General features: G+C 44.4%; 1 protein-coding gene and 1 long non-coding RNA gene across 7 annotated transcripts in view; one reads left to right on the top strand and one right to left on the bottom strand.

Annotated features, from left to right (window-relative positions):
• Positions 1 to 25,573, bottom strand: part of nid2a (nidogen 2a (osteonidogen)) — a 158,063-nt gene extending 132,490 nt beyond the window's left edge. For 5 of the 6 annotated variants that reach the window (XM_029714107.1, XM_029714108.1, XM_029714111.1 and 2 more), the window contains exon 1: positions 24,474 to 25,572. In XM_029714107.1, coding sequence (XP_029569967.1) covers positions 24,474 to 25,289 — 816 coding nt within the window. In that variant the 5' untranslated portion in view covers positions 25,290 to 25,572. Of the gene's footprint in view, positions 1 to 24,473 lie in introns of all 6 variants that reach the window. The other variant, XM_029714112.1, reaches the window with a different exon arrangement.
• LOC115162636 (uncharacterized) lies at positions 10,793 to 21,377 on the top strand. The gene is made up of 2 exons (XR_003869600.1): positions 10,793 to 11,419; positions 21,273 to 21,377. It is a non-coding gene; the product is annotated as an uncharacterized LOC115162636 (long non-coding RNA).
• Positions 25,574 to 26,609: the final 1,036 nt, after the last annotated feature.

Genomic DNA, 26,609 nt, shown 5'->3' with positions numbered 1-26,609 from the left:
GCCAGCAACAGATCATGATCGATAATGTCAAAAGCTACACTGAAGTCTAACAAAACAGCCCGACAATCTTTTTCTCATCAATTTCTCTCAGCCAATCATCAGTCATTTGTGTACGTGCTGTGCTTGTTGAATGACCTTAACCTATAACGTGCTGAAAGTTTATTGTCAATTTGTTTACTGTAAAATAGCACTGTATCTGGTCAAACACAACTTTTCCAAAACTTTAAGGGCCAGTAAAGGGGGCTTTACAATTCTTAGGAAAGAGTAATGAATTCTGCTTCCCTCCAGGCCTGATGGCACACACTTTATAGTAGGCTAAATTGAAGCCTCCAGCCCCTGGTCTACCCATACCAGCCTCCAGCTCCTGGTCCAGCCATACCAGCCTCCAGCACAGACCCCCGCTCAGCCCTACCAGCCCCTTTTCCAGCCATACCAGCGCCTAGCTCAGCAACCAGCTCATCCCCATCAGTCTTGGCCCTGCCATGCCAGCCCCCGGCCCAGCCCTACCAGCCCCTGGCCCAGCCATACCAGACTCCAGCCCAGGCCCCAGCTCAGCCCTACCAGCCTCTGGCCCAGCCATACTAGGTTCCAGCCCAGGCCCTAGCTCAGCAACCAGCTCATCCCCATCAGCCTCGCCCTGGCCATGCCAGGCCCTGGCCCAGTCCTACCAGGCCCCAGCTCAGCAACCACCTCATCCCCATCAGACTTGGCCATGCCAGGCTCCAGCTCAGCCCTACCAGCCCCTGGCCCAGCCATAACAGGCCTCAGCTCAGCCCTACCAGCCCCTGGCACAGCCATAACAGGCCCCAGGTCAGCCCTACCAGCCCCTGGCCTAGCCATACCAGGCCCCAGGTCAGCCCTACCAGTCGCCGACCCTACAACACCCCAGCTCAGCTTCTACTCCAGCCCTACCAGGTCCCACCTCTGCTACCAGCTCAGCCCTATCATGCCCCGGCTCAGCTACCAGCCCAACTTTACCTAGAGAAAAGCCCAGTGGCTCTAGCTCAGCAATGAGTTCAGCCTTACCAGGCCCAAGTCCAGCAACCAGCTCAGCCTTACCAGGCTCCCTATGCCTACCCTGAGCAGCCAGCCAGCTACCCCCATCTCCAGCCAAGTTAGGATGGATACCAGGCACCTAGTCACAAATCCAAGTGCCACCCTTCCAGAGTGTTTCCTCTCCCCTAAAACAGGGGTGTCAAACTCATTCCAATGTTTTTTACCTTCCAATTAAGACCTAGACAACCAGGTGAGGGCAGTTCCTTACTAATTAGTAACCTTAATTCATCAATCAAGTACAAGGGTGGGGGAAAACAGGCAGACACTCGGCCCTCCGTGGAATGAGTTTGACACATCTGCCCTACAATGACCAGTGTGTCATGCTCCCCGAACGGGTGGCATTCCATGGGGTGGCCAAATTGAGCCATGCCACCACCTACACCCCACTATCAGGCGGCCATTGCCTCCTCTACCCGCTAAGACACACCACCATCTGCAGCCCATATTCACCACAGAATATTCAAATATGCATGCACATTTTTGAAAGGCGGCTGTACAAAACCCCTCCCACTCCCTTTCTACCTGGAAGGGAGCCCTCCCCTCATTGGTTGCCACACACCTCCATCAAGCTCATTAAGAACAATCATGTCCACCTGAAAGAGGCGGGGCTACCCCTTTAAACCAAACCAGCATGGACAACTAGAGACGTGTTATTGACCGTGTATTGGATGAGTATGGGGTGTGGCGACCAAAGTATTTTTCCTTTGTTCAGCTTTATTAATTTCTTTAATTCTTCAAAGCGCCACACTGGTGAATGTCACAAGACCCTGTGAGTCATCAGGGTCTGTTTTGAATTCCAACAATTTTTTATGTGACCCTTTTCTGCTGCTCCTGCTCAGGGGTGAGCTCCCTCACTCATTGAATAAAGGCCTGTGAAAAGTGCAAACACAAGGGATAGAGTGAGCGGGAGAAAGATACGTATTAAAATTACAAATTATAACACAGCTTATGTCAATGAGTATCCAAATGTGTACAGGTCTGATACAGTTCGTATGAAGACTGACACTCGTATGAAGGCTCTAAGAACTGGGCATAACAGTGGGTTAAAGATACTACAGTGGTTGAGGTGGATGGTGCTCAGTGGCGACCTGTCATTCAGGGCAGAGCCCCACCTGTTTTGAGCCCCACATTCTTTTGCCCAAAAAATATAAAAAATGTATTCAAAAATTGTTTAGTTTATAAAAATAAAAAAAATAATCCTTTGGCAATACATACGTGTCACCTATCAGTTTGCAAACTATGTAAAAAAAACATTTATTAATAAAGCCGTATACAAACATGGTCTCTTTTTTGTTTTCTTTAGTAAGGCAGCTCCAAAATGCAGGTGGTGGGGCAAGCCAGCAGAAAATAGGAGCATTGCGCCTGATTGGCTCAGTGTTCTGTTACTCATGAGGACAGGTCAAGTCTAAGTCCTTAGTAAGAGTAGACATCAAAAATGTCAGCCCTTTGGGTCCTGCCATAGAGTTATATTATAAGTGTCCTTCCAAGAAGGCTCAAGACCTTTGGCCACAGATAAAATGACGTCAAATCACGTTATATGTACAGTAGCTTTGATTGATTGGACTGATCATTACTTTTAAAATATTTGCTAGCAGTCATCATCATGAATCAAGTCGACAATCTACTGGCAAATCCTTTTTAATCCTTGTCATATGAAGAGAAATAATGAAGAGAATGTATAGATGAACGTCTCGGTGCTCATTGGCCATTGGACATACCCATTACAAAACAAGTTGGAAATCGCTAATTCAACAATCAGTGGGTTGGAAGTAATCAGTGGCTAACTGCAAGCATTGCAAAGCAATCACTAGCCTCCTATTCAGTGGAGTTCCCACCATAAATCCAGAGAATGCCAGACTTTGATGGCAAAGTTTGATGACAAAATTTGCCCACAAAGGACCGCCGCGCCACCTTCCTGTTTAATAAGTGAGCAAGTGAGTCCAAAAATGTATTGTATGCTGCTGCATAAATTATGTATTATGCCAGGGAGATATGCATACTGTAGCTAAGAAAGTAATACTAAGTGTATGTTGTGTAGTAAGCCGGTAGTTGCCCATGAGCCTCACCCTAATAATTTGGTATATTTTCACCTCTTAATTTTGCCTACTGTTCTAACTTGGTGGTGCGAATGTAGCCTATAACCTGTTTTAGAGAAATGTAATCATCAAATATTGTAAGAGCTTTAATTGTCTGCTTATATGCCCTCTTTATTTATCCTACGGTTCTGACTTGGTGTGCAGGGAGTACGCTGTAAGAACAGCCCATGTTCTAAATTCTGTTGCTGTACATTTCAAAAGTGCTGAACAAATAGTTATATTGACTATTTCCGTCGTCACTCGCTCATTAATGTCTTAATCTAAATTACGGATTGCCTCTTATCCACTTGTCGTCCCCTTATGCCATAGTTTGTATATTTCAATTGTCAGTAGAAAACACATTTGTGTAAGCAAGTCAGCCATATCAGCTATGTTTTTTTAAAGGCAGTAAAGGATGCTGAATGAACTGTTTAGCTGCCAGACAAGGCTCCGCTGATAGCCAGGTGTAGCAGTGGTAGTAATGTGTTGGGACTGCTGTTGGGACAGCGTTATGTAGGCCCTAACAGTTTGTGGTCACCGTTTGTCACCGTTATAGTGCAATTCATGTAGTGTATTGTTTAGTGTTGTGTTGTGTAGTGACTTAGCTGGCAAGCATCCCACATTAGTATTTTTTACCCCACCAAGATTTATATACTAAAATCGCCACTGATGGTGCTCTATTGTCAAGTGTCCAGTGCAGAATACCAGTATTGGGTGTAGTTTCCCTAAAGATCCATAGGAGGGCGGAAGAGAAAAGGATAATAAATACATAACAGCACACCTCATGGTATTTGGTTTGAGGAGGGAATGCTGTCCTTACTGCAAATCAAATCTCTGGACATAATGTTATTTCTCATCATGTTCTATCTCTAGTATGTGTGTATGTGTATGTGTGTGCATGTATGCGTAGCTAAGGAGATATGGAGAGCTGGGAAGTATAGATCATAAAAGTTGTGGGAGAAATAACATAGTGACTGCTCTCTGTATCTTTAACCTGTTAGGGATAGGGGGCAGTATATTCACGGCCGGATAAAACATGTACCCGATTTAATCTTGTTACTACTCCTGCCCAGAAACTAGAATATGCATATAATTAGTAGATTTGGATAGAAAACACTCTAAAGTTTCTAAAACTGTTTGAATGGTGTCTGTGAGTATAACAGAACTCATATGGCAGGCCAAAACCTGAGAAGATTCTATACAGGAAGTGCCCTGTCTGACAATTTGTTCTCCTTCTAGGGCATCTCTATCAAAAATACAGCATCTCTGCTGTAACGTGACATTTTCTAAGGCTTTCATTGGCTCTCAGAAGGCGCCAGAAAGTGGAATGAGAGCTCTCCAGTCTCTGGGCGAAAAACAGCAGGGGTTTTTGTGAGTGGTCCTTCTGAGAACAATGACACTGGTCGTGCGTGCACGAGACGACTCCATGTTTTTCTTTCTCTCTTTGAATCAATACAACGTCGCCCGTTTGGAAAATTATTGCTATTTTACGAGAAAAATCGCATCAAAATTTATTTTAAACAGCATTTGACATGCTTCGAAGTACGGTAATGGAATATTTTGAATTGTTTTGTCACAAAACGCGCCGGCGCGTCACCCTTCGGATAGTTACCTGAACACACGAACAAAACGGAGCTATTTGGATATAACTATGGATTATTTCGAACCAAAACAACATTTGTTGTGGAAGTAGAAGTCCTGGGAGTGCATTCTGACGAAGAACAGCAAAGGTAATCCAATTTTTCTTATAGTAAATCTGAGTTTGGTGAGGGCCAAACATGGTGGGTGTCAAAATAGCTAGCCGTGATGGCCGGGCAATGTACTCAGAATATTGCAAAATGTGCTTTCACCGAAAGCTATTTTAAAATCGGACACTGCGATTGCATAAAGGAGTTCTGTATCTATAATTCTTAAAATAATTGTTATGTATTTTGTGAACGTTAATCGTGAGTAATTTAGTAAATTCACCGGAAGTTTGCGGTGGGTATGCTAGTTCTGAGCATCACATGCTAATGGAAAAAGCTGGTTTTTGATATAAATATGAACTTGATTGAACAAAACATGCATGTATTGTTTAATGGACAAAAAATGTGCTTTTCTTTCAAAAACAAGCACATTTCTAAGTGACCCCAAACTTTTGAACGGAAGGGTATGTATATTTATTAATGTACCATCTATCTCTGCGTATGCATTGTTAATCTTTCTTCAAGTGCTTGAGTCATTTTTGAGATGTTTGGCATTTGCGATTGGCATTTAGAACTCTCCACCCATGAGGTCTTCCCTATCTCACTTGAACTGTGTGTGTGTGTGTGTGTGTGTGTGTGTGTGTGTGTGTGTGTGTGTGTGTGTGTGTGTGTGTGTGTGTGTGTGTGTGTGTGTGTGTGTGTGTGTGTGTGTGTGTGTGTGTGACCCGCCACACTCCTATCGCTCAACATGCCACATAGCAGCTGTTTCCTGTCTGCCCCTTTCTCTGACTCTCTTCTGTAGATCTTCCAGTGCCCTGGCTTTGCCTGTCCCGAGGAACGCAATAAACACACATCAACATTGCGAATGCTTCCTCCCTCTGCGCACATTAAACCCAGGGCTGCCAAGAGATAATTATACTAACAAGGACATCTTTAATAATATGAGATTGAATTGGATTTTTGATGAAGGACGAAACAGTGCTGACATTTTGGATCTCGTGATGAGGCCCTTGGTTTAGGTGATAACTATCTCACAGGAAATGGTAGAGCTGCTGACAAAAGCGGGAAAAAAGAACATGGTACAGAAATCATCTGTAGTGGTACCAGCTTTATTATGTCATGTTACAAAACCAAAACATCGATCATTTTATCGACACATTTAAAAAAAAAAATGGGCCATTGAGACACAAACAGTACTAGCTGCAAGCGACAAGGCAAAAAATGACATACTTTGACTTTGTTTTCGAGCTGCCTTTCTTGAAATTATCATAGCCTGCAATGATACGTAGGTGCAAGGCCTGGAATATGTCACGTTGGGTTTCCGTCAAGGCAACCACGTGTACATTCTAAATGTACAAAACGTGTGAGTCAGCCGAACCCAAATGACACCAGACAGGTTGAACGAGGGGAATCAAACGATCAAGTCTGGGAGGATGGCAGCTCTTGGCGACGTGTGCCACATTGACAGACACCACATTACTGTTGGTGATAAACACGTTTCTTTCTCTCTCCGATGAGTGACTGAATTGTTTTAAAAAGATACAAATGTTTGTCTATGTTCAAATTTGTTTACCATGATAACATAATCCTGTGGTTGAAATTTCACACTCAAAACAAGTTTGATGATTTTTTTCAAATCCAATGTAATTTCTATGTAGATTCCACATTAAAATACGTTGACAAATTACATTGAAACAATGTTGATTTAACCAGTTTGTGCCCAGTGTGTTATGTCCCAAATGGCACCCCATTCCCTACCGTATATATATAAAAGTAAGTGCAGTATGTAGAGAATAGGGTGCTATTTGGGATGCAGGCAAAGAGGGATATGTTCAGCAGATATTACAGGTTCCTTTTGAATGACTTTGAATAGCAACTGTATCAATAACACATTTTCTTAAAACGGACAAGGTGAATAATTCTATCTGATAAAGGAAGCCCAAAGACACATTTGTAAAGCACTTCTGAATTCTGTATCTGTTGGAGAGCTAGTGGTGGGTTGCCATGGCTTCAGCCATTGATTACATACAGTGCCTTCAGAAAGTATTCACACAACTTTTTTTGTGATTAAATTAGGATTTTGTGTCACTGATCTACACACAATACCCCATAATGTTTAGTGAAATTTTGTTTGTAGAACATTTGTAAAAAATTTAAAGCTGAAATGTCTTGAGTCAATAAGTATTCAACTCCTTTGTTACGGCAAGCCTAAGTTCAGGATTAAAAATGTGCTTAACAAATCACATAATAAGTTGCATGGACTTATTCTGTGTTCAATAATAGTGGTTAACATGATTTTTGAATCTCTGTATCCCACACAATCAATTATCTGTAAGGTCCCTCAATCGAGTACTGAATTTCAAGCGCAGATTCAACCACAAAGACCAGGTAGGTTTTTTAGTGCCTTGCAAAGAAGGGTACCAATTGGTCAATGTTTATAGAAAAAAAAGATGAATATTCCTTTAAGCATGGTGAAGTTATTAATTAGGCTTTGAATGGTGTACCAATACACCCAGTCCCTACAAAGCGTCCTTCCTAACTCAGTTGCCGAAGAGGAAATGCTCAGGGATTTCACCATAAGGCCAATGGGTATTTTAAAAACAATTACAGAGTTTAATGGTCGTGATATGAGAAAAATGTGGATGGATCAACAACATTGTAGTTACTCCACAATACTACCCTAAATGACAGAGTGAAAAGAATTAAGCCTGTACAGAATACAAATATTCCAAAACATGTATCATGTTTGCAACAAGGCACTTAAGTAATAATGCAAAAAATGTGGCAAAGAAATTCCCTTTTTATCCTGAATACAAGGCGTTATGTTTGGGGCAAATCCAACACAACACATTACTGAGTACCATGTTATGGGTATGCTAGGGAGTTTTTTAGGATACAAATAAACGGAATACAGCTAAGCACAGATAAATCCTAGAGGAAAACCTGATTCGGTCTTCTTTTCAACAGACACTGAGAGACGAATTCACCTTTCAGCAGGACAATAACCTAAAACACAAGACCAAATATACACTGGAGTTGCTTACCAAGATGACATTGAATGTTCCTGAGTGGCCTAGTTACAGTTTTGACATAAATCAGCCTGGAAATCTATGGCAAGACTTGAAAATGGCTTTCTAGCAATGATCAACGAAGAATTTGACAGAGCTTGAAGAATTTTTAAAATAATAATGGGCAAATATTGTATAATCCAGATGTGCAAAGCTCACCTGGAGCTCAAGCTCAAGTGTTTTATTTTTCATTCATTTGTAATAAATGTTAGAATTATTCTTCCACTTTGACATTACAGAGTATTTTGTGTAGATCGTTGACCAAAAAGGACAATTGAAAACAAATTATTCTCACTTTGTAACACAACAAAATGTGGAAAAAGTTAAGGGGTGTGAGTACTTTCTGAAGGCACTCTGGAAGAGGTGGTTCGTGCCTCTGGTCTCCCATTCCCCTTTGCAGGAGCTTGATTATATAAATCCAATCAACATTCTCTCCCACCACGAGGCAGGGGGCCTTAGGCCGCCTTGCCATAACAGACCTTAGCTATGGCATCTCCAACCTCAAAGGCTCTATGGGTAAATGTTTTGCAGCTAAAACCGAAATTGAGCTTTTCTTATTGGAAAAGTTCAGCTAGTTCCTCTGTTTCGGTCCATTTATCTTTTGTTCTGTGCCTAATAAACACGACCCAGGACTTACAGATGACATGACTAATCGGCTTTATTAATCAATCCAGAGAATAAACAGAATTAATCACATTTGTAATCGAATTCGCATGCCTGTTCCCGGGGAGCCAGCTGTTATGTAATTAACGCTATATAATTATGATGTCATTATTCTGTTTATTTCGTTAGTATTCGTGACTAGTGATCCAATTCAAGGCTCTGCATGTTGTTAATTCAATGTGGTCTCCCAAAGGCCACATGAGCATCTGATTTGCTTGTGTAAGTTCTATTGGTGGAGCTGGTCAGATCCCTCAGTTTGTTTTGATTATGGAAGAGTAATAACTTTTTAAAGGGGTGGTTAAGAGTCTAACTTTGTTAACACACACATCTGGATGCCATCCCCGACGTGGGCCTATGACAGGAGGTGGGGTTCCAGAAAGGGTTTGACGGATAAAGGCTGACGGATGGATGAGTCAGGCGCATATTTACAGAAGTGTTAACACATGCATACACACAAATGCACAAACGTACACACACACACTGGCGCACACACACGCGCTGGCACATGTACATTAATACACGTCTGTCAGTCTCAATCAGGATCTTCCGCAGTACTGATTAACGCGAATACATGAACAATAGGTATAATAGGTACATGGTAGGATTCCCTGTAAATAGAAATTATTTTCGGTGCCATCTCTTTGACACTGACACACACACGTACACACGGGAACGAACAGATTTAGAACTGCACACTGAACATCATAAGCTCCTTGTCACCTTCAGGTGCACTAATACATCAATGAGATCTGAACACACATCATAATAAATACTCAGGCTGTCATTTTATCACAAAGAAACCTCAAGAATACAGAGGACACCTTTATCTTCTCACGATTCCAGCATAACATCACCACATACATTTTGCATGCTACCCAACTTCAAATAACCAACATCTGGTTCGAAGTTCGTAGTGCCGCTTACCCATCTGACAAAAGAAAGATAAAAAAAATCATGTGTGTCAAAAATAAATGTCATGCTTGAGCTCTTGCCCTTTGGCTTTACGAGGTGAGCACCCAGTGGGAGGAAAGGTGAACAGATCATAGCTGCAGGGAGCAGGGATAGTGTGTGTGTGAATCCAGCTTGCATCACATGGAGGAAGTCTCTGAATGTTCTGATCATGATACGCAATTCCCAAAACCACAAGGATGGCATATGATAGCGGAAGGAACATCTCAGTACAAAGAAACTTCCCTGGGAGTCCCGGGGCATGCTAAAAGGGCATGGCGCCAACAACGCATGCCTCTGGAACATGATCAACTCATATAGAATAAACAGTCCTTATCTGATTTAGTCCCTTCAGTGTTGTGAATCCTATGTTGCTGTCCTTGTAGTGGCCTCTGGTTTGGGAGTCCATGCTGTAAGAACAAATAATGTGTAGTGCTTTTAAGAACGTGACCCGTACTGCAACCCCACTCTCCGTGGAGTTCGAGTCCAACTGTCCGTCTGCTGCTGGCCTCTGGAGGCTTCCAATTTGAGCCTCTCAGAGCTTGTTCTAAAACAAGAATGCAGCAACAGCAGCCTACGTTTGCAGGAATGTGTAGGTTGCTGTTCCGCTTGTCCAGCTGTTGCCCCTAAGTAGCTCAACACCTCTCCCCCCGCCATAGAACCAGACCACTAGGCAGGCCGGGACATGTGGGCAGCAGCTCTATTCTGAGTGGCTACTCCTTTCAGAGGCTATTACAAGGCCCCAGTCAGGTCCAATACATCAGCGGGTCAAACCATCTGCGTGGACATGTGGGGTGGGTGAACTCAGAGGAAGCACTGGGATGGCACAGTTCCAGCTGGGCGTGCGTGTCCTTTCCCAGGGAAGACTTGAAGAAGGACTACCTGGAGCGCAGGAGGGGCACCTTGCACAACGCTCCCCAGAAGAAGCGCAGCACTGACGGGCTGAGGAAGATGAACACCCAGGGGTCCACGATGGAGTTGGTGGAGAGAAAGAGGAGGGCGATGAGGTCCGTCTTGTGGCTCTCTTTCCGCTGGCCCACGGAGTTTATGTACACACGGATCTAAGAGACAAGAGAGGAAGAGAAGACACTGAATAGCAAGTCCTAATGTCTTACCGCGGGATGTCTAAGTGCGGTATCTGTGCCTGAGGCTTGTTTACCGGGTAACGCCAACACCTGCAGCACATAATGTATTCACCCCCCCCCAGCATGGGTACGAATCCCAGCCCCACTACTATTCTTCATTCCCCCTCTCTGTGGCTCCCCACTCATTTCATCCTATCCCTCTCTGAATAAAATGAAAATACCCCCAAAATAATATTTTTAAAAAGTGTGGGATCCCACCTCTGCCACCAACTGTCTAAGCACGGGATCCCACCGCTGTCACCATCAATAACTGGCAAGGCTTAAAAGAGCATATTTTTTAAGCTCTCGCAAACATCCTGTTTATCTCATTCTCCCAAAAGTAAAGCAGACCAGAATGTACTCTTTGCTAGTACCTAACCAGCCAAACCACATTCCTATGTTTGTTTTGAAACCCTCAAACACAGGATCGGCAATGGGTGAAGTTGGCAAGGGCCAGTAGATAAAATGCATTTTAGGAGATCAGCGTCAATGTCAGATTATCGGAAACAGATCGTCTTTAGTGAAACAAAAGCTTCAGAAGAGGAAGCTAATTATGGAGTAACTCTCAAATAAACAAAAAGGAAGGCTGTTAAGTAATAAATAAATATAGAAACACATTTTGGCAGGACCTCAGAGGATAGCAGCATGGGAACCTTGGTTGTGTCCTCTCGAACACCACCCTTAACAAGCTCGTAAAAAGTGATCCAATACAACACACTACTGGGCCCATGGCGTTGCAAAGATCACAACAATGGTTGACTGTGAGTGAGAAAACGTACCAACGCAACCATGCACTGACGGTATGTAACCCTATACTCGAGAGTACTGTATTTAGATTATTTAAGACTGTCTTACACTTGAGAAATTGTTTATTATCTAAAATAGCCTCACATTTTTATATATTAATTGGACCAAAGAAGATGGAAATATGCAATCCTACCTATGGAGAATATTAAAATAATATAGTAATATGGATCTTTACTGATCATTCTACTCGAAAGCAAGTATAAGAATAATGATGATCCATGCTTCTTTGAAAACATACTGTAAATACTGAATAACAATATAAATGCAACATGCAAAAATGTCTGTGATTTTACTGAGTTACAGTTCATATAAGGAAAGCAGTGAATTTAAATAAAATCATTAGGCCCTAATCTATGGATTTCATATGACTGGGCAGGGGTGCAGTCATAGGTGGGCCCATCCACTTGGAAGCCAGGCTGTAACGTTCGTCGCCTGGTGACGAGGAAGCGGACCAAAACGCAGCTGGGAGCGAACACATGTTTATTCAACACACTGGAATGTACACAAAACATGTACACAATTAAACATGTACACAAAATCAAGAAAAATGTCGATACGTTACGTGCTCAAAACAAAGAGACAACACCCCACAAACAGCGTGGGGAAAACAGCAACTTAAATGTGATCCCAATCAGAGACAATTAGCAACAGCTGTCTCTGATTGGGAATCGACAGAACCCAACATAGAATTACCCACCTAGAGCCTACACAAGGCTAAAACGTAAACAAAACACAAACCAAGGAAAAATACCTAACATGACACACCCTGACCCAATATACCCGAGTTCGCCTGGTCAGGGCGTGACAGAACCCCCCCCCCCAACGGTGCGTACTCCCGGCGCACCAAACTTTAGTCTATTAGGGGGGGGACCCGGGTGGGCGCCTCACCCTCGGTGGAGGCTCTGGCCCCGGGCGTGTTCTTTCCCCCGCCTTCACCTTAACCCTGCCCCTCTGGCCCGGACTGGACCACTGTGGAGCGGCATGCTCAGGCTCCGGAGCGGAGCCGTCGACCGGAACAGGATTGGGCACCGGTGGACCGGACACGGGCCGTGCCGGACTGTGGACACGCACCGTGGGCTTGGTGCGGGGAACAGGAACGGGCCGGACAGGACTGTGGACACGCACCGTGGGCTTGGTGCGGGGAACAGGGACGGGCTGGACAGGACTGGGGACACGCACCACTGACTTGGTGCGGGGAGCAGGAACGGGCTGGGCCGGAGGGCAGTCTGGCAGCTCGGGACAGTCTGGGCAGTCTGGCAGCTCGGGACAGTCTGGGCAGTCTGGCAGCTCGGGACAGTCTGGGCAGTCTGGCAGCTCGGGACAGTCTGGGCAGTCTGGCAGCTCGGGACAGTCTGGGCAGTCTGGCAGCTCGGAACAGTCTGGGCAGTCTGGCAGCTCGGGACAGTCTGGGCAGTCTGGCAGCTCGGGACAGTCTGGGCAGTCCGGCAGCTCGGGACAGTCTGGGCAGTCCGGCAGCTCGGGACAGTCTGGGCAGTCCGGCAGCTCGGGACAGTATGGGCAGTCCGGCAGCTCGGGACAGTCTGGCCACTCCGGCAGTTCGGGGCAGTCTGGCCACTCCGGCAGTTCGGGGCAGTCTGGCCACTCCGGCAGTTCGGGGCAGTCTGGCCACTCCGGCAGTTCGGGGCAGTCTGGCCACTCCGGCAGTTCGGGGCAGTCTGGCCACTCCGGCAGTTCGGGGCAGTCTGGCCACTCCGGCAGTTCAGGGCAGTCTGGCCACTCCGGCAGTTCAGCGCAGTCTGGCCACTCCGGCAGTTCAGCGCAGTCTGGCCACTCCGGCAGTTCAGCGCAGTCTGACCACTCCGGCAGTTCAGCGCAGTCTGACCACTCCGGCAGTTCAGCGCAGTCTGACCTCTCTGGTGACTGTTGACTGGCGGGCAGCTCTGACGACTGTTGACTGGCGGGCAGCTCTGACGACTGTTGACTGGCGGGCAGCTCTGACGACTGTTGACTGGCGGGCAGCTCTGACGACTGTTGACTGGCGGGCAGCTCTGGTGATGGTTGACTGGCGGGCTGCTCTGACGACTGTTGACTGGCGGGCAGCTCTGACGACTGTTGACTGGCTGGCAGCACTGGTGACTGTTGACTGGGGACACGCACCACTGACTTGGTGCGGGGAGCAGGAACGGGCCGGACAGGACTGGGGACACGCACCACTAACCTGGTGCGGGGAGCAGGGACGGGCCAGACAGGACTGTAAACACGTACTGGTGACCTGAAGCGTGGAGCCGATTTAGCCACTCGTCCTGGCTGGATGCCCATCCTAGCACGGCATGTGCTGGGCATGTCCACCGGACGCACCGGGCTGTGCGGGCGCACTGGCGACACAGCGCGCAACTCCGCTTCCCATGACTTGGTGCGGGGAGCAGGGACGGGCCGGGCAGGACTGTGGACACGCACCGTGGGCTTGGTGCGGGGAACAGGAACGGGCCAGACAGGACTGTGAACACGCACTGGTGACCTGAAGCGTGGAGCCGGTTTAGCCACTCGTCCTGGCTGGATGCCCATCCTAGCACGGCATGTGCTGGGCATGTCCACCGGACGCACCGGGCTGTGCGGGCGCACTGGCGACACAGCGCGCAACTCCGCATACCATGGCTCCTCCTCCAGATCTTCCCTCTGCAGGTCCTCAATCAACTGCCTCATCTCCGTCTCTTCCTCCGCCGTCATCCCCCACGAGAGCAGTGGTCTGGGCTCTTCCTCTGCCCTTCCGGACCACCCCATTAGCCCCCCCAAAAAAAATTCTTGGGAGTGTTTTCCGGGCCTCCTCGACCGCCGCCTGCGACTCCGTCTACCGGCTGGCTTTTCCTCCTCGACCTGGGAATCCTTCCGCCAGGGTCCTTTCCCCGACATGATCTCCTCCCAGGTCCAGAACTCCTTCCCCTCGCGAGCCCATCTCTCGCGCTCCTTTTCCTCCCGCTGCTTGGTCCTGGTTCGGTGGGGTGTTCTGTAACGTTCGTCGCCTGGTGACGAGGAAGCGGACCAAAACGCAGCTGGGAGCGAACACATGTTTATTCAACACACTGGAATTAAACATGTACACAAAATCAAGAAAAATGTCGATACGTTACGTGCTCAAAACAAAGAGACAACACCCCACAAACAGCGTGGGGAAAACAGCAACTTAAATGTGATCCCAATCAGAGACAATTAGCAACAGCTGTCTCTGATTGGGAATCGACAGAACCCAAAATAGAATTACCCACCTAGAGCCTACACAAGGCTAAAACGTAAACAAAACACAAACCAAGGAAAAATACCTAACATGACACACCCTGACCCAATATACCCGAGTTCGCCTGGTCAGGGCGTGACACAGGCCCACCCACTGGGGAGCCAGGCCCAGCCAATCAGAATGAGTTTTTCCCCACAAAAGGGCTTCATTACAGACAGAAATACTCCTCAGTTTCATCAGCTGTCTGGGTGGCTGGTCTCAGATGAACCCGTAGGTGAAGAAGCTAGATGTTGAGGTCCTGGGCTGGCGTGGTTGCATGTGGTCTGCGGTTGTGATGCTGGTTAGACATACTACCAATTCTCTAAAACAGGCGGCTTATGTTAGAGAAATGCACATTAAATTCTCTGGCAGCAGCTCTGGTGGCCATTCCTACAGTCAGCATACCAATTGCACCCTCCCTCAAAACTTGGGACATCTGTCGCATTGTGTGTTGTGTGTTGTGTGACAAACCTGCACATTTTAGAGTGGCCTTTTATTGTCCCCAACGCAAGGCACACCTGTGTAATGATAATGCTGTTTATGATAATCAGCTTCTTTATTTGCCACACCTGTCAGGTGGATGGATTATCTTGGCAAAGGAGAAATGCTCACTAACAGGGATTTAAACACATTTCTGCACAACATTTTAGAGAAATACGCGTTTTGTGCATATGGAACATTTCTGGGATCTTTTATTTCAGCTCATGAAACATGGGACCAAAACTGTACATGTTGTTTTTACATTTTTGTTCAGTATATAATAATTTATCAAGCCTACAAGCAATACAAGACTCTATTATTATGGTGGGAGATTATAATACGGTTTTAAATACCTCAATGGACCGTAAAGGAAATCACACTACAAAATATCACCCTTATGCACTTAAGGAAATCACGAATATCATGGATATATTGGAACTAGTGGATATATGGAGGCTTAAATATCATGACCTAGTGAGATAGACAGTTGAAGTCAGAAGTTTACATACACCTTAGCCAAATATATTTATAATCAGTTTTTCAAAACTTCTGATATTTAATCCTTGTAAAAATTCCCTGTCTTAGGTCAGTTAGGATCACCACTTTATTTTAAGAACGTGAAATGTCAGAATAATAGTAGAGAGAATTATTTATTTTTAGCTTTTATTTCTTTCATCATATTTCCAGTGGTTCAGAAGTTTACATACACTCAATTGGTATTTTGTAGCATTACCTTTAAATTGTTTAACTTGGGTCAAACGTTTCGGGTAGTCTTCCACAAGCTTCCCACAATAAGTTGGGTGAATTTTGGCCCATTCCTCCTGACAGAGCTGGTGTAACTGAGTCAGGTTTGTAGGCCTCCTTGCTCGCACATGCATTTTCAGTTCTGCCCACACATTTTCTATGGGATTGAGGTCAATGCTTTGTGATGGTCACTCCAATACCTTGACTTTGTTGTCCTTAAGCCATTTTGCCACAAATTTGGAAGTATGTTTGGGGTCACTGTTCAACACTACACATCAATCATCATGACAACCTCAAAGAGATGCAATATAGATATAAAATAACACACACTCTAACACGTGACAGAACAGGATGCAACTATATGACCCTAACCACGTGACACCTTCCCACCAGGATGTCCTGACCGGATGCCCTTATTTGGGCATGTACGCCCCAGCCGGACATAGGGTCATGAATCACGATTTTGACCGATGCCGTCTACTTTATTCTCTCTGTCAAGGACCATATCACCTCCACCCTACCTGACACACTAGACCCACTCCAATTTGCTTACCGCCCCAATAGGTCCACAGACGACGCAATCGCCATCACACTGCACACTGCCCTAACCCATCTGGACAAGAGGAATACCTATGCAAGAATGCTGTTCATCGATTACAGCTCAGCATTTAACACCATAGTACCCTCCAAACTCGTCATCAAGCTCAAGACCCTGGGTCTCGACCCCGCCCTGTGCAACTGGGTCCTGGACTTCCTGACGGGCCACCCCCAGGTGGTGAGGATAGGTAACAACATCTCCACCCCGCTGATCCTCAACACTGGGTCCCCACAAGGGTGCGTTCTCAGCCCTCTCCTGTACTCCCTGTTCACCCACGACTGCGTGGCCATGCACGCTCCAACTCAATCATCAAGTTTGCAGACGACACTACAGTGGTAGGCTTGATTACCAACAACGACGAGACGGACTATAGGGAGGAGGTGAGAGCCCTCGGAGTGTGGTGTCAGGAAAATAACCTCACACTCAATGTCAACAAAACAAAGGAGATGATCGTGGATTTCAGGAAACAGCAAAGGGAGCAGCCCCCTATCTACATTGACGAGACAGTAGTGGAGAGTTTTAAGTTCCTCAATGCACACATCACGGACAAACTGAAATAGTCCACCCACACAGACAGCGTGGTGAAGAAGGCACAGCAGCGCCTCTTCAACCTCAGGAGGCTCAAGAAATTCGGCTTGTCACCAAAAGCACTAACAAACTTTTACAGATGCACAATCGAGAGCATCCTGTCAGGCTGTATCACCGCCTGGTGCGGCAGCTGCTCCGCCCATAACCGGAAGGCTCTCCAGAGGGTAGTGAGGTCTGCACAACGCATCACCGGGTGCAAACTACCTGTCCTCCAGGACACCTACACCACCCGATGTCACAGGAAGGCCAAAAAGATCATCAAGGACAACAACCACCCGAGCCACTGCCTGTTCACCCCGCTATAATCCAGAAGGCGAGGTCAGTACAGGTGCATCAAAGGGGACCGAGAGACTGAAAGGCAGTTGTTGTGAAATTGTTAGGTTATATTACTTGTTAGATATTACTGCATGGTCGGAACTAGAAGCACAAGCATTTCGCTACACTTGCATTAACCTCTTACATCTAGACGTTCCGCTAGCAGAACATCTGCTCCAATATCCAATGATAGGCGTGGCGCGAATTACAATTTCCTCAAAAATCCCCAAACTTCCATTTTTCAAACATATGACTATTATACACCATTTTAAAGACAAGACTCTCCTTTATCTAACCACACTGTCCGATTTCAAAAAGGCTTTACAGCGAAAGCAAAACATTAGATTATGTCAGCAGAGTACCCAGCCAGAAATAATCAGACACCCATTTTTCAAGCTAGCATATAATGTCACAAAAAACAAAACCACAGCTAAATGCAGCACTAACCTTTGATGATCTTCATCAGATGACACGCCTAGGACATTATGTTATACAATACATGCATGTTTTGTTCAATCAAGTTCATATTTATATCAAAAAACAGCTTTTTACATTAGCATGTGACGTTCAGAACTAGTATTCCCACCGAACACTTCCTGTGAATTTACTAAATTACTCACGATAAACGTTCACAAAAAACATAACAATTAGTTTAAGAATTATAGATACAGAACTCCTTTATGCACTCGCTATGTCCGATTTTAAAATAGCTTTTCGGTGAAAGCACATTTTGCAATATTCTGAGTAGATAGCCCAGCCATCACGGCTAGCTATTTTGACACCCACCAAGTTTGACCCTCACCAAACTCCGGTTTACTATTAGAAAAGTTTGATTACCTTTGCTGTTCTTCGTCAGAATGCACTCCCAGGACTGCTACTTCAATAACAAATGTTGGTTTGGTTCAAAATAATCCATAGTTATATCCAAATAGCGGCGTTTTGTTCGTGCGTTCAAGACACTATCCAAGGGTGACGAAGGGTTATGCGCCCGACGCGTTTCGTGACAAAAAAATTCTAAATATTCCATTACCGTACCTCGAAGCATGTCAACCGCTGTTTAAAATCAATTTTTATGCTATTTTTCTCGTAAAAAAGCGATAATATTCCGATCGGGAGTCGTTGTTTACGTTCAAAGATGAAAGAATAAAAACATGGGGTCGCCTCGTGCACACGCCTCCAGTCTCTGTTCTCTGATCGACCACTATCAAAATGCGCTAATGTTTTTCAGCCAGGGCCTGCAAAGCCACCATTCAGCTTTTTGCCGCCTTCTGAGAGCCCATGGGAGCCGTAGGAAGTGTCACGTTACAGTAGAGATCCCCTGTTTTGGTTAGAGATGATCAAGAAGGCCAAGAAATGGTCAGAGAGGGCGCTTCCTGTTTGGAATCTTCTCAGGTTTTGGCCTGCCAAATGAGTTCTGTTATACTCACAGACACCATTCAAACAGTTTTAGAAACGTTGGAGTGTTTTCCATCCAAAGCTAATAATTATATGCATATTCTAGTTTCTGGGCAGGAGTAGTAACCAGATTAAATCGGGTATGTTTTTTATCCGGCCGTGAAAATACTGCCCCCTATCCCCAACATGTTTTAAAGACCAAAATTGGTTAAAGAAAATTGTGATTAAAAAAAATGTAAGTATACCAATTGAATTTAAGGACAAAAAAATGAACAGCTGTACCACAGAGATTTGATGTACTAATTCCATGGCAGATGGTTTATCAACCGATACACAAAACAATGCTGGATTCAAAACTTAAGAGTTTTTCAATTTAAATTATGATACAGAAGTCTTGCAACCAATAGAATATTATATATATGCGGGATACAACCATCCCAGCTCTGTAGATTTTGCTGCGAAGTGACAGAATCATTAGATCATTTGTTTTGGTACTGTCCATATGTAGCTTGTTTTTGGTCGCAGGTTCAGGAAAGGCTGAAGAATTGCAACATTTACCTGGAGCTAAATAGCACTGCTGGGTGATTTAAAAAGTCATAGTCAATCGATCAATAATATAATAACATTTTTAGCAAAATAATTATTTAATTTACAATCTGTAGAAACTATGAGAATAGAAAGGTTCAATACTTTTGTGAAGCATCACAGCACAGTTGAAAAATATATGGCAAATAGAAATCAAAACTGGATGGTCTTCAGAGATATGTGAAAGGGGTTGAGGGTAGCTGAAGGATGGGACTAAAAACAAACAAAAGGTAACTATTGTAAAATATACTGTGTCCGTAAAATGTATATGTCACGACTTCTGCCTAAGTCAATGCCCCTCCTTGTTCGGGTGGTGCTCGGCTGTCGACGTCACCGGTCTTATAGCCATCTTTGATCCATTTTTCATTTTGCATTGGTTTTGTCTTGTCTTCCTACACACCTGGTTCCAATCCCATTCATTACATGTTGTGTATTTAACCCTCTGTTTCCCCTCATGTCCTTGTCAGAGATTGTTTGTGTTATGTGATAGTGTTTTGTATTGGTGCGCGACGGGTTATTTTACCCATGTTTATTTATTTATGTACGTTGTTTTTTTTGGAGTTTGTTTAATATTTATTAAACTACTCCATTTACCCCAAGTTGGTTTCTCCTGCGCCTGACTTCCCTGCCACCTACATACACAAATATGACAGTATATATAAGCTGGAAGTAGAAGCCTAAGTGCTATTGTCCATTATTTTACTCCAATTAGCGGAGGTGTGGTAGGGTTAGGGGAAAATAATAAAGGAAAATGTATTTAAAAATATATATTTACAAAAGAAATATATGGGGGATTGGAAATAATGCAGACAATTACATTGATGGAAGCCACAATCTATCTGCAATATTAAAGCTGATGTACAAAATAATAATAACAAATAAAAATGTAAAGTATAACAAGCGGTAGATATGTTCTATGTGCACTATTTCTATGCTTCCCTTAAGTTTTGTTTTTGTGTCTTTTACTTTCGGTTTTGTACACCAGCTTCAAACAGCTGAAATAACAATATTTTTGGTTATGGAAAATACACTATATTTCACAGCAGTTTAGATGGTACAAAGATTCTCCACACTATACTCGCTTATTTTGCCACATAAACTGAAATTAGGCAAACTATTAGAGTTTTAGCAACCAGGAAATGGTGGAGCAATTTCTGCATAGTGCAACTTTAAAACATACAGAGTTTGTATGTAAGCTAATCAAACAAGAGAGGGTAGGCTGAGGCCAGAGCAACAATGACACTATCTAAATTTCTATTCCACATGCTAAATGTCACAGAGCCGAAGATGTATTTGCAGGAGCGAAACAAGATTTGGTCTGGTACAAATTTCCACCAGTCTGTCTGTCGCTAGATACCTTAGAACAGATGCTATTTTCTGAAATAAAGTCAAATAAAGTACAAATGCCATCAATATCCCTATCAAGTAATTCCACAATAATGATAGGAAAATGTGACCATCTCACAGGTTATTACTCTCAGTATTAGTGAGACACATTCCTCGACCGGGCACACACAGCCCCTGCTCTATGTGGCTAAGCTATGTGCACTGTTTGGCTTTCCCAGTGTGACACACAAGTGCTGACTCCAGTAAAAGTGGGCCAATTTCCTGAAACAACCATAATTACTCCAATATCCTGTGGGTGGAACTAGCAGTGTGAACAACCTCGAGGAGAGTGAAAAACACACCACAGCCATGCCTTACTTTTGTGTCTGCACGGTGTACAGGACCTTAGGTACTCACAAAGTGCAATGGGGCCAAGCTCATCCATATGAATTATTGACCCTGCTAAGTGTGAGAGGGTTGATTAGTGTTCTCAATACATTCATATTCCAGTAAGCATTAGGCAACTATAGTAATGGCTTTATAAGTACCTCCAGATTTTGATTCTCTACTATTCTTTCCTCAGAACATATTGGAGAAGACCATCCATGGTTCCTCCTTTCTGACTTTCTCCTCCAATGCGTTTTTGGAGAAGGAAGCGATGCAATAGGACTTGAGGAATCGAGCAAAAGACGAATGAAGAAATAGCCTACATGTAATTTTGGTATTCCCTCCAGCCGAGGTGCAATTTTGTTTCCCAAGAGTCGGGGGGTTAGGGAACAGCACCTTATCCCCCAGGGTTTAATCTACTAAATAAAAATACTTCTGAGAGCTTCTTCAAATTCTCCACTAATTCTGCTCTGTCTGAACCCTACGTACCCTGGAACTTGAGAAAACTCTGGCTGGATTGTTTCATGCGGTTGCTTGTTGTTTAGTTAGAGAGCACTCTGGGTGGATGTTGATGAGACAAGCAGATAGCTGAATTCTCAGTAGGTGTTCAATTGCATCAGTGAAACTATGTTTAATTATTCATCATATCATCTCATCTGTGACTGAGCGTACAGAGGCAGGATGCGGTTTCATTAACAGCAGACCGACCTAGAGTATAGGCTTGAATCCCACAGGGGGCTCTGACTGTGTCTGCATTACCTTAGATAGAGTCTAGTACGCTACACTGCCTATAAGACTACCTCTGAGCGATAAGAACGATTAACCAAGATGTGGGAAATACGTTTAAAAGTATAGGATCCTCATTTATATCCTGCCTGTTTGGCCCTGTCCGGGGGTATCATCGGATGGGGCCACAGTGTCTTCTGATCCCTCCTGTCTCAGCCTCCAGTATTTATGCTGCAGTAGTTTATGTGTCGGGGGGCTAGGGTCAGTCTGTTACATCTGGAGTATTCTCTTGTCTTATCCGGTGTCCTGTGTGAATTTAAATATGCTCTCTCTAATTCTCTCTTTCTCTCTTTCTTTCTTTCTCTCTGAGGACCTGAGCCCTAGGACCATGCCTCGGGACTACCTGGCATGATGACTCCTTGCTGTCCCCAGCCCACCTGGCCATGCTGCTGCACCAGTTTCAACTGTTCTGCCTGCGGCTACGGAACCCTGACCTGTTCACCGGACGTGCTTGTTGCACCCTCGACAACTACTATGATTATTATTATTTGACCATGCTGGTCATTTATGAACATTTTAACATCTTGACCATGTTCTGTTAAAATATCCACCCGGCACAGCCAGAAGAGGACTGGCCACCCCTCATAGCCTGGCTCCTCTCTAGGTTTCTTCCTAGGTTTTTGGCCTTTCTAGGGAGTTTTTCCTAGCCACAGTGCTTCTTTCACATGCATTGCTTGCTGTTTGGGGTTTTAGGCAGGGTTTCTGTACAGCACTTTGAGATTTCAGCTGATATACGAAGGGCTATATAAATACATTTTATTTTATTTGATTTGATTTATCACCTTTTAAGAGTCCCGAGTTTTCGAACACAATGGAATGTTTGAAATTGAACGAATGATGTTGTTATTGATAACCTATACAAGTTATGTGGTTAACAACCATACTTTTACAGTATGCGGGGTCCTGTGTTTGGCATGATAAGCAAGGCCGATGTTCCGCTTTCACGATTGGTTTACAGATGGCGTCATGGGACATCCATGCGTTTGCGCGTAGGGCCGATGTTGCTTTTCTCCATAGGGGCAGACACCTTGTCAATTTAGCAGATCATTCTTCTGTAACAAGCACATTTTTCATGCCATCTACCTATTGGTGACCTTAAATCTATCAATGGATCTCATCCATCATATGGAGCGGGGGTGGTTGAGAGGGAAACTGAATTGGCCCCACTGTTGGGGCCCTGGACCGCCACTGTGCGACCCTTATGAAGCTCCAATTGTGAGAAAGCTGACTGACAGATAATGCCTTATGATACAGTTATAATGCATTGACTTTTCGTAATGTATGACCCCCCTTATAGCCTTATAACGAGACATCATAAATGTCAATGCACTCTAAATGATTATACCTGTCAGAGTTACATTACCAAAGTTGACTTAATAACCTGTTTTGGTTTTGTGGGGGAATTGTTCTGTGTGAAATATCACTGGTTGGTTGGCATTTGGTTTCCTGCCTACATGACGCATACAGTGATCTATAAGTAGGTACCACTCTGTTTCCTATCGTTGTCTACTTCCTTCCGTTTCTGAGTGTCTTTCATAAAATATACTAATAATAACACAAACTCCATGTAGTAAGTGTTAAATTACATAATGTTTTTATATCATAGCATAACTGGCACACAATCCTCAGGGAACGCTAGTCTAATCTGACATAAATCAAGAGCCAGGAGGATTCAATCACCACTTTATTGAACCAGAGGCAATTAGGACTAATGACCATGTAACTCCATGAACGGTGATATATGGGACACTGGGATTGCCGTGTCTTTACAGGACTGAATCTGCTAATCACAACAAATCACAGCTGACAGAGACAAGTGTCCACCCCTGACATACCATTCCACATGGATTCACAAAATCCCATCTAAAGCCTTAGGTTAATGTACATTGATCCTCAGAATATGCCATGAACAGGGTATTGAGGCAATACCTCAGTCAATGACAGGCAGATTTTTAGGAGCAGGAGAAATATAGCTCCAACATATGGGCACAATTTGACATGCTAGTTGTGGTTAAACTTTTATGGTTTATCTTAGGTTGCAAAATGCTTTGAGATATAAAAGACATATGTGAATGTCTTTATTGAAATGCAATGCCCTCTTTATTGCATAACTGTACTGAATAAGAACATGTGTTACTCATTTTTGTCTTTCTTTTCTGAGAAACACTCTTTGTTGATACATGTACATTTTTATGCTGACTGTATTAGACAGGCATCCTAATATTTTTGGATGTCCAACTGTTTGGATGTTGGCTTTGCCTTTTACTTTCAGTAGACTATATGACAAGGTATAATGCATTGTGATGCAGTTATAATGCATTGCGAGACGGGTTATTAGCTTATGTTTAACTATTATCATAATAATGATCATGATTAAATAACAGTCATTTTGAGTACGTTAAAGATTTCATAGAGAGACATAGCCTACCATATAAACCTAAAATGTATCCTACCACTGTTATAACAAGTAATATAGCATTAGAGCTGTCTGCAGACCAAGTGAGAAATCAAATATAGCTTGACTCGATTGCGCAAAATATACGTGCCAGACTATCAAAGGGACACTTGGGAGGCAAACAGTACAACATTTAGAAAAGTTGAAAAAACTTACCACCAGAGGAAGGGAGCAAATCATGAATATCACCGTCATGAACACCAGTACGATGAGATGCTCGACCTCTTCGGACATGGAGAGGACTCTCCGGTCCTTCTTACTCCGAGTTGTCACGGATCCCCCGTTTAGTTTGCGCCTCCGGTACATCAAAACCAGGTGATAAACGACAAAGGCGTTACAAGCCGCTACAGAAAGGACTAAAATTAGCATAACAGTTGCGTACAGGACTGGGTAAACACGGTCTTCAGGCATTAACGGATTCATGTCAATGAAGCACCACGTCCCCGGGCAATACTGCACGTAGTCCCCGAAACCCAAAAAGGGCATGATGCAAAACACCGCGCAAACTAAATAGATGAACGGAATGGTGATATATCCACAACGTTTAGTGATGTGCCGCCCGTAGAAGTATGGGTAGCCAATTGAGAGGCATCGCTCGAGCGCCATGGCGAAGAGGAGAAATAATGTGGCCAAGCTGAAAAAAGTCATACAGAATCCAAAATACTCACACATTGCAGGAGGTTCAGTTTTAATCATAGCAATAATGGTGGTGTTTAAGGAATAGGCAGCCAGGACGAAAGGGCTGACCAGACAGGTGCCCATCAAGTCCGTGACGACCAGCGTGGTGACCAGAACGTGAAAGAGCGACAGTCGCTGCCGGCTCTGGTACTTCCTGCGGCGGATCTCCAAAAGGATCAAAGCGGCCAAGTTCCCTATCACTCCGGCGGAGAACATGATCGCGCTGATGCGCGGGTTCCCCTTGTCAATGTGCAGATTGCTGTGGCATGGGTCATTCTCTGTGTCATTTGCCATAGGAAGAGCTTTGCCTCCGTCAAATACTTCAGTCCTGCTCTATCTGGGTGATATTCCAAAACGAGTTGCTGTTCCGCAGAATTAAACTTAAGTGCTTTAGTTTCAGCACTTTAAAAGGTTGAGGTGTCTGGGAGCTTGTGATGAGACAGGTTGAGAGAGGAGGGCACCTATTGTGATGGCGCCACAAGCGTCTTTTCTCCACCTTTTCTTCACACGAATTACAACTCATCAGTGAAGTATAGTGAGCTAAGGTTTCTATGTCGTGGAGCTCCGCCCCATATGGGAACTCTCCTAGTGGTTTACCCAGCTGCCTAGGCAGTAAATAGCCTGAGAAAAAATTATGCACACATCTGCAGCCAATAGGAGTACAGGTGTCCCTATATAAGGGGATGCTTCCCCTCAATCAGCCTCCCATTATCTTCAGCTACAGGACTGGACTGAAGAAGCAGAGAAGAGAGAAGTCTCAGGACAAACCCGGCATCGATCTCCTGGTCTCGACTTCCTACTTCAATGAGCACGCATTTTCCACACCCAAAAGCTCTTTTAAGAGCTCAGTGTCGATGCTCCACTATGGCGGCTACGGACCTGCACGGCTTACAGTTGAAGTCGGAAGTTTACATACACCTTAGCCAAATACATTTAAACTCAGTTTTTCACAATTCCTAACATTTAATCATAGTAAAAATTCCCTGTCTCAGGTCAGTTAGGATCACAACTTTATTTTAAGAATGTGAAATGTCAGAATAATAGTAGAGAGAATGATTTATTTCAGCTTTTATTTCTTTCATCACATTCCCAATGGGTCAGAAGTTTACATACACTCAATAAGTACTTGTTAGCATTGCCTTTAAATTGTTTAATTTGGGTCAAACGTTGTGGGTAGTCTTCCACAAGCTTCCCACAATAAGTTGGGTGAATTTTGGCCCATTCCTCCTGACAGAGCTGGTGTAACTGAATCAGGTTTGTAGGCCTCCTTGCTCGCACATGTTTTTCAGTTCTGCCCACAAATTTTCTATAGGATTGAGGGCAGGGCTTTGTGATGGCCACTCCAATACCTTGACTTTGTTGTCCTTAAGCCATTTTTCCACATCTTTGGAAGTATGCTTGGGGTCATTGTCCATTTGGAAGACCCATTTGTGACTTTAACTTCCTGACTAATGTCTTGAGATGTTGCTTCAATATATCCACATAATTTTTCTTCCTCATGATGGCGTCTATTTTGTGAAGTGCACCAGTCCCTCCTGCAGCAAAGTACCCTCACAACATGATGCTGCCACCCCCGTGCTTCACGGTTGGGATGGTGTTCTTCGGCTTGCAAGC

This window comes from Salmo trutta, chromosome 25 (assembly GCF_901001165.1).
Source record: "Salmo trutta chromosome 25, fSalTru1.1, whole genome shotgun sequence".
Taxonomy (NCBI): Eukaryota; Metazoa; Chordata; class Actinopteri; order Salmoniformes; family Salmonidae; genus Salmo; species Salmo trutta.
Note: the sequence above shows the minus strand (reverse complement) of the source record. Positions and strands in the feature narration are given on the sequence as shown.